This window comes from Myotis nattereri (assembly GCF_964212035.1).
Source record: "Myotis nattereri genome assembly, chromosome: 4".
Classification (NCBI taxonomy): Eukaryota; Metazoa; Chordata; class Mammalia; order Chiroptera; family Vespertilionidae; genus Myotis; species Myotis nattereri.
Genome location: NC_138079.1, coordinates 111,039,503 through 111,051,747, shown reverse-complemented (window position 1 = coordinate 111,051,747; position 12,245 = coordinate 111,039,503). Strand labels below are relative to the sequence as shown.

The 12,245-nt window shown below is 37.1% G+C and overlaps 1 protein-coding gene across 1 annotated transcript in view; it reads left to right on the top strand.

The window, feature by feature from the left end:
• LOC308518601 (phospholipid-transporting ATPase ABCA3-like) overlaps positions 1–12,245 on the top strand; it is a gene marked incomplete at both ends in the record, with an annotated part of 332,625 nt that overhangs the window by 63,393 nt on the left and 256,987 nt on the right. Inside the window, 3 exons of the mRNA XM_081090312.1 lie at positions 962–1,221; positions 3,294–3,410; positions 4,151–4,268. Of these exons, the coding sequence (XP_080946438.1) occupies positions 962–1,221; positions 3,294–3,410; positions 4,151–4,268 (495 nt within the window). The remainder of the gene's footprint in view (positions 1–961; positions 1,222–3,293; positions 3,411–4,150; positions 4,269–12,245) is intronic.

The following is a 12,245-nucleotide window of genomic DNA, read 5'->3' as shown; positions in this document are numbered from 1 at the left end:
CACGACTCCTTTGGGGGTCAAACAACCCTTTCACAGGGGTCGCCTAAGACCATTGGAAAACACATATATAATTACATATTGTTTTTGTGATTAATCACTATGCTTTAATTATGTTCAATTTGTAACAATGAAATTGAGGGTCACCACAACATGAGGAACTATATTAAAGGGTTGCGGCATTAGGAAGGTTGAGAACCACTGCACTAGAATATAGCTGTCATTCTGAGTTTTAGTTCTTTTATTACATTTCCACGTCTTCATTCACCAATGTTTTATTAAAGCTGCATTTTACAGAGAGGAAGGAAGATAGTTAGAAACATCGATGAGAGAGAAACATCGATCAGCTGCCTCCTGCACACCTCCCGCCAGGGATGTGCCCGTAATCAAAGTACATGCCCTTGACCGGAATCGAACCTGGAACCCTTCAGCCCACAGGCCAATGCTCTATCCACTGAGCAAAACTGGTTACAGCTAAAGCTGCATTTTTAGTAAAACTAAATTGCATTCAGCAAATCTACTGCTTTCCTTTAAGATACTTAGTTTTCAGAAGATATAAATCAGATTCAGCTGAAAAAGTCAAACCTAGAGGGAAGGCAAGAGAAGATGGGATGGGGGGAGGGTAAAAAGAGAACAACAAAATACTTTGTATGCATATAAGCATAACGAATAGACAGACAGTAGGGTTGTGGGGGCCTGGGCTGGGAGAGGACAGTGGGGAATAAAGGGGACATATGTAATACTTTCAACAGTAAGATCTTTTTTAAAAAACAAAACAAAAAGAAGTATCCCTTTAGTGCCCAAACTGTGGTATGTTCTCAGAGTAATTATGTTCAGTTGGCCTTGGTACAAAATTAAATTTATGTTCTGTAGCTGACAAGCTATGACTTACTTGAATTGCCTTTGAATTGTTCGTCTGAACTGTCCTTCAGTCTGTTTTATTTGACACTGCTTTGTCATGCAGGGTACATCAGAGAAGGGTTCGTGGCTGTGCAGCATGCCGTAGATAAGGCCATCATGCTGTACCATGGGGGCCGTGCTGCCCAGAAGCTGTTTGATGGCATCAGTGTTCTTATACAGAGATTTCCACATCCCGCTTATGCTGAAGACAGGTTAATTAGGATCCTTAGTGGCTTCTTCCCTTTGATGTTTATACTCATGTTCTCTCCAACTGTACTTTCCATCATGCGAACCCTTGTGTCGGAAAAAGAAAAAAGATTGAAGGTAATCCCAATTATTATCTGATAAAGTTTCTGTAATTATATTTTTATGCCTATGGAGCTCTTCTAAATGGAGACTTAGACTATTTCTGCATATTCAGCATTGGTCGGTAGATGGTACGCCTAGTGGCAGCAAATTACATCTCAGTAACAGCAAATGTAGAACAGAAAGTGATGCAACTTTCTAATTTTTCAAGCTGGCAGAATTGCAGAGGCAAACCATCTCTGGGAAGCCACAAAAAGGAAAATCCTGAAGGCACGGAGGTCACTGGGGGAATTTGTAGTCTGTAGTACCTAGGAACCCCAAACACAGTTCACCACCTAACTAAATTAACTTAAATTCCCACTCTTTCAGTCTATTTACCTTGATAGCTACAGCCCTAGATAACATGTCTGGGTTTCAACAAAAAAAAATTACAAAGCACATCAAAAATTAAGAAGTGACAGTCCAAAGAGTCAAATTAGTTATCAGAACTAGACTCAGATAAGACAGAGATGTTGGAAATATCAGACAAGGAATTTAAAATTATTATGGTTAGTAATTTAAAGGCTCTAAAGGAAAAGGTATATGTGTCCAGCATCAAGACCATCCCCATTTTCTGAAATGCAGTGGGACTCAGCATATAGTTATACTCACATCTGGAATTTCTTAGAGTGGTGTAGTAAATACCCATAGCTAGATCGTAAGGGGAAATGACACAGGAAAAGCCTAGAAAAATTGACCTTGCAAACACGACTTCCTAATCGTCTCAAGCCTCTTTGTTAGCTCTTTTCTGCACAGTAGAAAACATGCAAGATCAGACAGTTAATGCTATTAGAGAGAGAAAAACTATAAGGAGTTAAAGGAAAATGATAGAAGTAAAATTATGCTAGCAGAAATGAAGAATGCTTTTGACAGGCTCATCAGTACATTTGACCTTGATGAGGAAAGAATCAGAGAATTGAATAAAACAGTTGAAATTATACAAACTTAAAGAGAAAACAAAATTTAAAAATTCAGAAAAAAGCATACAAAAAGTGTAGGACAATATTAAATGGTATAACATGTACATAATTGGAATCCCTCTAAGAAGATATGAGAGAATAGAGCTAATGTGCAGAGTATTATGCTAAGTGAAATACCAGTAAGCTAGTGAGAAAAAGACAAATATCACATGATCTCTCTTATATGTGGCATCTAATGAACAAAATAAACTGACAAACAAAATAGATACAGAGACATGGAAGCATGTAACAGGTGATTCTCAGAGTTTAGGTGGGGAGTGGAAAGAAATTAACCAAAGAATTTATATGCATATGTGCATAACCCTTGGACACAGGCAATAGTGAGGTAATGGCCTGGAGGGAGGTTGGAAGTGGGGAGGAGGGTATCAATGGGGAGGAAAAGGGAACATCTGTAATACTTTCAACAATAAAGATAAATTTTAAAAAGAAGTAATGGCAGAGAGTTTTTTCCAAAATCAGTGGTATGTATCAAACCACAAATTGAAGAAGCTCAGAGAACACAAAACAGGATAAATACAGCACTACACACACACACACATGCACGCACGCACGCGCGCGCACACATACACCTAGACATAATTATATTTAAACTTCTGAAAACCAAAGACAAAGAGAATATATTGAGAGCAGCCAGAGGTGGAGAAAAGGCCACGTTGTCTACAAGAAACAAGCATAAGAAGTATAACTGACTTCGAACTTACAATTGAATTTTTAAAATAAAAAACATAGACACATTTCTCTAATATTCCAGAAAGTATACTATAATATAAAAGAGATCTTAATATTTCAAAGTTTAATTTGAAATGCTTTCCATTTTGGTCCCACACTAAGTATAGTACTGAAAAAGATGTCTGAAATCAGGAGAAATATCCTATAATGCTAATACTGTCCTTATTAACTCCATAATTTTGACCAACATACTTGACTTTGAGCATTGTTTCTTCTCATTCACAAAATAGAGATATTACCTATTTATATAGGATTTTATGGGAATTTAATTTTAAAATGTATGTGAAAGCACTATGAATTACTGTTATATGTTATATTTGATTTGTGTTGACTTTCCTACAGGAGTACCAACTCATAATTGGACTTAGAAACTGGATGATCTGGGCTTCCTATTTCCTCGTAGTCTTCTTTTTTTATATCATTATCATCTTTTTGATATGTGTGTTATTCTTTGCCAAGGCAAGTGTCTAATTTTGTGCTATCCAATAGATATTTGAGTCACTATGAAATATTAAATCTTTAATAGCCACTACACATTTTAAAGAAAGAAAGAACAGGTGAAATTATTTTAATAATATATTTAATTTAACTCAATATATACAAAATATATCAACACACAATCTATTTGAAAATTAAGATATTTTATTTTACATTCTTTTTTGTACTGTCTTCAAACTGCAGTCTGTGTTTTATATTTAAAGCACATCTAAATTCATATGCAATATCATCATTAGAAGTACCTAATATGTACTTGACACTGTATTTGTTTTTTAATTTAAATTAAAGTAATTAAAATTAAATGATATTTACATAAGCTACTTCTGAGTGCTCAGTAGCTAATGTGGTTCATGTCTGCCATATTGGATATTTTCTTCCAAGATGGTAGCCTGCTGCAGCTGTCCTCTGAGAGGGATAAAGTCATTCCTCTCAAGTGTGCACTGATTGGTCTCAGGAAGATGAAATATGGCTTATATTGTCTCCACTATGGAGACTCATAGGCTGCTGAATCTCCAAGGGAAAAAAACACCAGAAATCCTTCTGTAAGAAATAAGTTATTTAGTTAACTTTCCCACAAATTAAGCTTCAGTAACTGAGTAATGTGATCTATTTCTTTAGGGCCTTCATTTTCTCCTTCTTCCCTTGTGTTTATGTGACAGTACTTATGGTGTGCCTTAAATTGTCATATTGTTTTATTGTAGATTTTCAATGAGCCAATTTTCCGCTACAGTGACTATAGCTTCATCTTTGTCTTTTTCATGTGTTATGCCATTGCTTCAATATTCTTTGGCTTTATGGTTAGCACATTCTTCAGTAAAGGTGAGTCACCCCATACATAATGCAATTTCTGTTCTAATTGACCAAAATGGGATCTTATTTGGGTGCTCCTTCTAGACATCTCATATGTAGTCTTTGTGTGTGTGTGTTGATTTTAGAGAGGAAGGGAGAGGGAGAGAGGGATAGAAACATCAATGATGAAAGAGAATCATTGATTGTCTGCCTCCTGCATGCTCCTACTGGGGATCAAGCCCACACCCAGGCATTTGCCCTGACCGGGAATTAAACCCTAACCTTCTGGTTCATAGGTCAACACTTAAACACTGAGCCACGTCTACTGAGCTCATATGTATAGTCTTGACTTACATTCTATCATAGAAGATGAATTGTATATGAAATCATTTAACAGGAGGTAAAGAGAACATTGAAAATTAATGTGGCCCAATGTATATATTAAAAAGGATATAAAATAAAATTGTGACCAGTTATAACTTAGGATAAATAAACAATTCTTCCTGCAGAAGAATTGATTTCTTTTTTTAATTTTTTTATTTTCCCACCTTTTTATTGAATTTATTGGGGTGACACTGACAAAATTAAAATTATACAGGTTTCAGGTACACAATTCCAAAACACATCATCTGAACACTGTATTGTGTGTTCACCACTGTAAGTCAACTTCGTCTGTAACCATTTATCCCCTCTATGAATGCAATTTAAATTGGAGATTTATTTCACATTAAAGATTTTAATCCATTACTTTTTAAAAATTCTTTGTTGTATAAAGTATTATGTAAGTCTCCTTTTTCCCCGAATGACCTGTCCCTGGATACTCCCACCCATCCAGCACATGCCCTCACCCACTTAGTGTCTGTGTCCACCGGTTATGCTTATATGCATGCATACAAGTCCTTCCGTTTATCTCTTACGCCCACCCCACCCTTCCCTGCCTTCACTCTGAGGTTTGACGATCAGTTCCATGCTTCTCTAGTTCTGGATCTATTTTTGTTTATGTTGTTCATTATATTCCACAAATGAGTGAGATCATGTGATATTTATCTTTCTCAGACTGGCTTATTTTGCTTAGCATAATGCTCTCCAGGTCCATCCATACTGTAATGAATGTTAAGAGTTCTTTCTTTCTTTTTTTTTTTTAATATATTTTATTGATTTTTTACAGAGAGGAAGGGAGAGAGATAGAGAGTCAGAAACATTGATGAGAGAGAAACATCGATCAGCTACCTCCTGCACATCTCCTACTGGGGATGTGCCCGCAACCCAGGTACATGCCCTTGACCGGAATCAAACCTGGGACCCTTCAGTCCGCAGGCCGACGCTCTATCCACCGAGCCAAACCGGTTTTGGCAAGAGTTCTTTTTTTTTTTTTTACAGCAGCGTAGCATTCCATTGTGTAGAGGTACCAATGGTTTTTAATCCACTCATCTGTTGATGGGCAATTAGGCTGTTTCCAAATCTTAGCTATTGTAAATTGCGCTGCTATGAACACGTGGGTGCATATATCCTTTCTGATTGGTGTTTCTGGTTTCTTGGGATATATTCCTAGAGGTGGGATCACTGGGACAAATGGGAGTTCCATTTTTAGTTTTTTGAGGAAACGCCATACCATTTTCCACAGTGGCTACACCAGTCTGCATTCCCACCAGCAGTTAATAGTCTATTTCTCCACATCCTCGCCAGCACTTGTTGTTTGTTGATTTGTTGATGATAGCCATTCTAACAGGTGTGAGATGGTACCTCATTGTCATTTTGATTTGCATCTCTTGGATAATGAGTGACTTTGAGCATGTTTTCATATGTCTTTTGGCCTTCTGTATGTCCTCTTTAGAAAAGTATCTATTTAAGTCTTTTGCCCATTTTTTTGATTGGATTATCTTCCTTTTGTTAAGTTGTATGAGTTCCCTATAAATTTTGGAAATTAGGCCCTTATTGGAGATAACATTGGCAAATACTGGTATGTTCTTTCATGCTTTCTTATTGTTTTGTTAATGGTTTCTTTTGCTGTGCAGAAGCTTTTTATTTTTTTTTTAATTTTATTTTTTTAAAATATATTTTATTGATTTTTTTACAGAGAGGAAGGGAGAGAGATAGTCAGAAACATCGATGAGAGAGAAACATCGATCAGCTGCCTCCTGCATATCTCCCACTGGGGATGTGCCCGCAACCCAGGTACATGCCCTTGACCGGAATTGAACCTGGGACCTTTCGGTCTGCAGGCCGACGCTCTATCCACCGAGCCAAACCGGTTTCGGCAAGCTTTTTATTTTGATGCAGTCCCATTTATTTTCTCCTTAGTTTCCATTGCCCTAGGAGCTGTGTCGGTAAAGATATTGCTATGATATATGTCTGATATTTTGCTGCCTATGGAGTCTTCTAAGATTTTTACCATATGGCTTCCTGTCATACATTTAAGTCCTTTATCCATTTTGAGTTTATTTTGTGTGTGGTGTAAGATGGTGATCTAGTTTCATTTTTTTGCATTTATCTGTCCAATTTTTCCAACACCATTTATTGAAGAGACTGTCTTATTCCATTGAATGCTCTTTTATAGGTGTGGGTTTATTTCTGGGATCTCCATTCTGTTCCATTGGCCTATATGCCTGTTCTTATGCCAGTAACAGGCTATTTGGATTATAATGGCCTTGTAGTAGAATTTGATATCCAGTATTGTGGTACCTCCCATCTTATTCTTCTTTCTCGAGATTGCTGTGGCTATTCAGGGTCTTTCTCGATTCTATATAAATTTGGGGAATATTTTTTCTAGGTCTGTGAAATATGCCATTGATATTTTAATATGGATTGTGTTGAATCTATAGATCACTTTGGGTGTAATGGATGTTTTAATGATGTTAGGTCTTCCAGCCATGAACATGATATATGCTTCCACTTATGTCTTCCTTAATTTTTTTCTTCTATATCATATACAGATCTTTTACCTCCTTGGTAAAATTTATTCCTATTTATTTATTTTGTTGTAATAGTAAACAGGATGGTTTTTTTAAGTTTCTCCTTCTGAGAGTTCATTATTGGTATATAAAAATGCCATTGAATTCTGGATATTGATTTTGTATCCTGCAACTTCTGTGAATTTATTTATTAAATATAGTAGTTTTGTTGAAGTCTTTAGGGTTTTCTATGTACAATATCATGTCATCTGCAAATAATTATAATTTTACTTCCTCTTTTCCAATTTTGATGCCTTCTATTTCGTCTTGTCTGATTACTATAGCTAAAACTTCTAGTACTGTGCTGAACAAGAGTAGGAAAGCAGACATCCCTGACTTGTTCCTCATCTTAAGGGAAATGCTTTTAGTTTTTGCCCATTGAGTATAATGTTAGCTGTGGGTTTGTCATATATAGCGTTTATTATGTTAAGGTATGATCCCTCTATTCCCACTTTGCTGAGAGTTTTTATTATAAAACTAGAGGCCTGATGCACGAAATTGGTGCAAGAGCAGGCCTTCCTTCCCCCAGCTGCCGGCACTGGCTTCCCTCTGGCACCCGGGACCCAGGCTTCCCTCTGGACGCTGGCAGGCACCCAGGACCCACTGGGCTTCCCTTGCAGCCTTGGCTTCGTCCAGAAGCTCATCAGGTCTAATTAGCATATTATGCTTTTATTATTATAGATGGTGCTAGATTTTATTGAAGGTTTTTTCTGCATTTATTGATATGACCATGTTGTTTTTATCTTAACTTTTGATTTTGTGATGTATGACATTTATTGATTTGCAAATATTGTACCAACCTTCTATTCACAGAATACATCTCTCTGGGTCATGAATATATGGTCTTTTTATTCTATTTATGGATCCGATTTGCTATTATGTTACTAAGGGATATTGGCCAATAATTTTCTTTCTTTGTTGTGTCTTATCAGTGTTGGTATTAGGATAATTGCTGGGGTCCAACCCCAGCAGGTCCAGGGGTCCCCAAAGGTGTGGACGGAGTCGGCGAAGAAGGAATGACACGGAGACAGCGTTCAGTTGATCAGCAGCCTAGCCAGGATCTCCAGCCAAGTTCTGTTTCCATGTTCTCTTGCTAGGTTCTCCAGCCAGGTTCTACCCAGGTTCTCCTGCCAAGTTCTGTTGCCAGGTTCTGTCCAGGTTCTGTTGCCATGTTCTCTCGCTAGGTTTTCCAGCCAGGTTCTGTCACCAGGTTCTGTCCAGGTTCTCCTACCAGGTTCAGTCACCAGGTTCTAGTCAGGTTCTCTTGCCATGTTCTATCCAGGTTCTGTAGCCAGGTTCTGTCTCTAGGTTCTTCAGTCAGGTTCTCTCGCTAGGTTCTGTCTCTAGGTTCTGTGGCCAGTTTCTGTCCAGGATCTTTTGCCATGTTCTCTCCAGCGAAGTTCTTCTGTCTCTAGGTTCTGTGTAGGTTCTGTGTCTAGGTTCTGTGTCTAGGTTCTGTGTCCTGTTGTCTTGTTACATCTGTATTTATACCAGTTGATTCCAATCCTATCAATCTCTATTCCAAAGGTTAGGGCGTTTCTTATCTCCATTCCAGGGAGTAAAGATTATGTAGCTTAAGCATGATTGTTCGTAGTTAAAGTGATTAATTACCCACCTGGCACTTAGTTAAGGGGTTTTATTCCCTCCCTAACTTCAGGGGAAAATCCCTACCTGGGGAAACAACTTTCTCAGAGAGGTGACCTTTGTTAAAACACATTGTGCCAAGAAAGTGAGCAAACATATTAAGAACAGTATGCCATATATGTCAGGTCCCTTGAAACAGCAAGGATGGACCGGCTCCCGGCAGATAATGTTGGCTTTGTAAGAAGAGCTTCAGAATCTTTCCTCCTCTTGAATTTTTTAGAATACTTTGATCAAGATAGGTGGTATTTCTTGAATGTTTGCTAAAATCTGCCTGCAAAGCCATAAAGTCCAAGACTTTTGTTGCTGAGAGTTTTTAATTATTGCTTCTATTTCATCATTTGTTATTGGTCTGTTCAGGTATTGCGCTTGTTCCTGATTGTATGTTTCTATGAATTTGTCCGTTTCAAATCACTATTTTGTTTCCATATAGTTGTTCATAATATTTTCCTAAAATCCTTTGTATTTCTGTGATGTCAGTTGTTACTTTGCTACTTTCATTTCTGATTCTATTTATTTGGGTCCTCTCTTTGTTTCTTGATGAGTCTGTTTAAAGGTTCACCAATCTTGTTTATCCTTTCAAAGAACCAGCTCTTGGTTTCATTGATCTTTTATATTTTTGTTTGTTCTATGTCATTTATTTCTGCTCTGATTTTTATTACTTCCTTTCTTCTGCTTACTGTGGGCTCTTCCTGCTGTTCTTTCCCAAATTCTTTTAGGTGTAGGGTTAGATTAGTTACTAGAGATTTTATTTGCTTCTTGGGGTAGGCCTGTAATGTTATGAACTGGCAGCACTGCTTTTGCTATGCCCCATATGGGGGTTGTTGTATGTTCTTCATTTTCATTAGTTTCCAGGTAATTTATTATTTATTTCTTGATCTCATTGGTAACTCATTCATCCTATATAATAAAGAGCTAATATGCTAATTAGACTGAACAGCAGGATGACCTTCCGGGCAAAGCTGGAGCTGCAAGGGCTGAGGCACCTGGGTCTGCCAGGGCCAAGCCCTTTGCACCAATTACATGCATCGGGCCTCTGGTTGTTTAATAACAGGCTATTTGGCTTCCATGTGTTGGAATATTTTTGAGCTTTTTCATCATGGTTGATTTCCAGTTTCATGCCATTGTGACCCAAGAGGATGCTTGGTATGATTTCAACCTTCTTAAATTTATTGACTTTTTTGTGTCCTAACATGTGGTCTATCTTTGAGAATGTTCCATGTGCACTTGAGAAGAATGTATATTCTGATGCTTTGGGATGAAATGTTTTGTAAATATCAACTAAATCTATCTGATTCAGTGTGTCATTTAAGGTTGGTGTTTCCTTCTTGTTTTTTTGCCTGAAAGATCTACCTATTGATGACAGTGGGATGTTAAAGTTCCCTACTATGACTGTGATGCTGCTAATCTCTCCCTTAAAGTCCTCTAGGAGTGTGTGTTTGTGTGTCACACACACTAGAGGCCCAGTGCATGAAATTCATGTACGAATAGGGTCCATAGGCCTGGCCAGTGATCAGAGCCGATCGGGACCTTCCTTCTCTTGGCTGCCAGCCAGGGCCTTCCTTCCCCTGATTGCTGGCTGCCAGTCAAGGCCTTCCTTCATTCTGTGCCACTCCCTGGTGGTCAGTGCATGTCATAGTCAGTTGAACTCCCAAGGGGACAATTTGCATATTAGCCTTTTATTGTATAGGAGATATAATACACAAACACACACACACACACACACACACACACATATATATACACACATATATACATATATATACACACATATATATATGTATATATGTATATATGATATATATTAAGGTGCTCCTATATTGGGAGCATATGTGTTTATAAAGGTTGTATCCTTTTATTGAATCAGTCCCTTTATTGTGTAGTGCCCTTCTTTGTCTCTTTTTATGGTCTTTGTTTGAAGTCTGTTTTCTTAGATATGTGTATTTCTACCCCACCTCTATTTTTGCTTCCATTTGAATGAATTATAATTTCCATCCTTTCACTTTCAGCCTCTGTGTATCTTTTGTCCTGAAGTGGGTCTCTTGTAGACACATATATATGGGTTGCGTTTTATAATTCATTTCTTTTTTTTTTAAACCAGGCATTCTGACTCCAAAGACCTAGTTCTTTTTTTCTTTTTCTTTTTTTTTATTGATTTCAGAGAGGAAGGGAGAGAGGGAGAGAGAGATAGAAACATCAATGATGACAGAGAATCATTGATCAGCAGCCTCCTACATGTCCCCCACTGGGGTTGGAGCCTGCAACCCAGGCCTGTGCCCTTGACCAGAATCTAACCTGAGATACTTCAATCTGAAGGCCAATACTCTCTCTACTGAGCCAAACCAGCTAGGGCTATAATTCATTTCTTATCTATTTAGCTACACCGTGTCTTTTGATTGGAGCATTTAATCCATTTACATTTAAATTTGTTATTGATAGGTACTTATTCATTGCCATTTTTTTCTTTATGTCTTTGTTCCTCTCTATGTGTATTCCTTCTTACAACAGTCCCTTTAACATTTCTTGCAGTGCTGGGTTGGTGGTAATAAACTCCTTTGGCCTTTTTTTTTTTTCTATAAAGCTCTTTATTTCTTCCATTTTAAATGACAGCCTTTCTGGGTAGAGCTGTCTTAGTTGCAGGTCCTTGCTTTTTATTACTATGAATATTTTATGCCATTCCATTCTGGCCTGAAGTGTTTCTGTTGAGAAATCAGCTGACAGCCTTATGAGAACTTCCTTGTAGGTAACTACAAGGTAGATTGTTGACTTAAGATCCTTCTTTTTGAATATAAGCAATTACAGCTATAAATTTTCCACTTAGTACTGGCTTCAAGGAATTCCATAGTTTTCTTGTGTTTTCATTTTCATTTATCTCTATGTAGCATGTAATTTCTCTTGTGATTTCTTTTTAATCCATTAGTCATTTAAGAATGTGTTGCTTGATTTTTACTAACCTGAATTTTCCATTTTTCTTCCTGTTATTGTATCCTAATTATATACTATTGTGGTCAGAGAAAATAGTTTGTATAATATATCATTTTAAGTCTTATAATTAGATTTATGGGCTTGAGAAGACTGTATGATCTGTCGTTGGGTAGAGTGTTCTGTATATGTCTGTTAGACCTAGTTGATTTAAATCCTCTGTTTTCTTATTGATCTTCTGCCTAATTATTCTACCCATTATTTAAAGTGGGATCTTGAAGTCTGAAACTGTTACTGTAAAATTGTCTATGTCTCCCTTGAATTCAGTAAATTTTTGGTTCATATATTTTGAAAATGTATTATTAGGTGTGTAAATGTTTACAATTATTATATCTTCCTTCTGCATCAAACCCTTTGTTAGAAGATAATGTATTTGTCTCATCACTTTAATAAAAAATATATCTTTTCTGATAATAGTATAGCCACATTGACT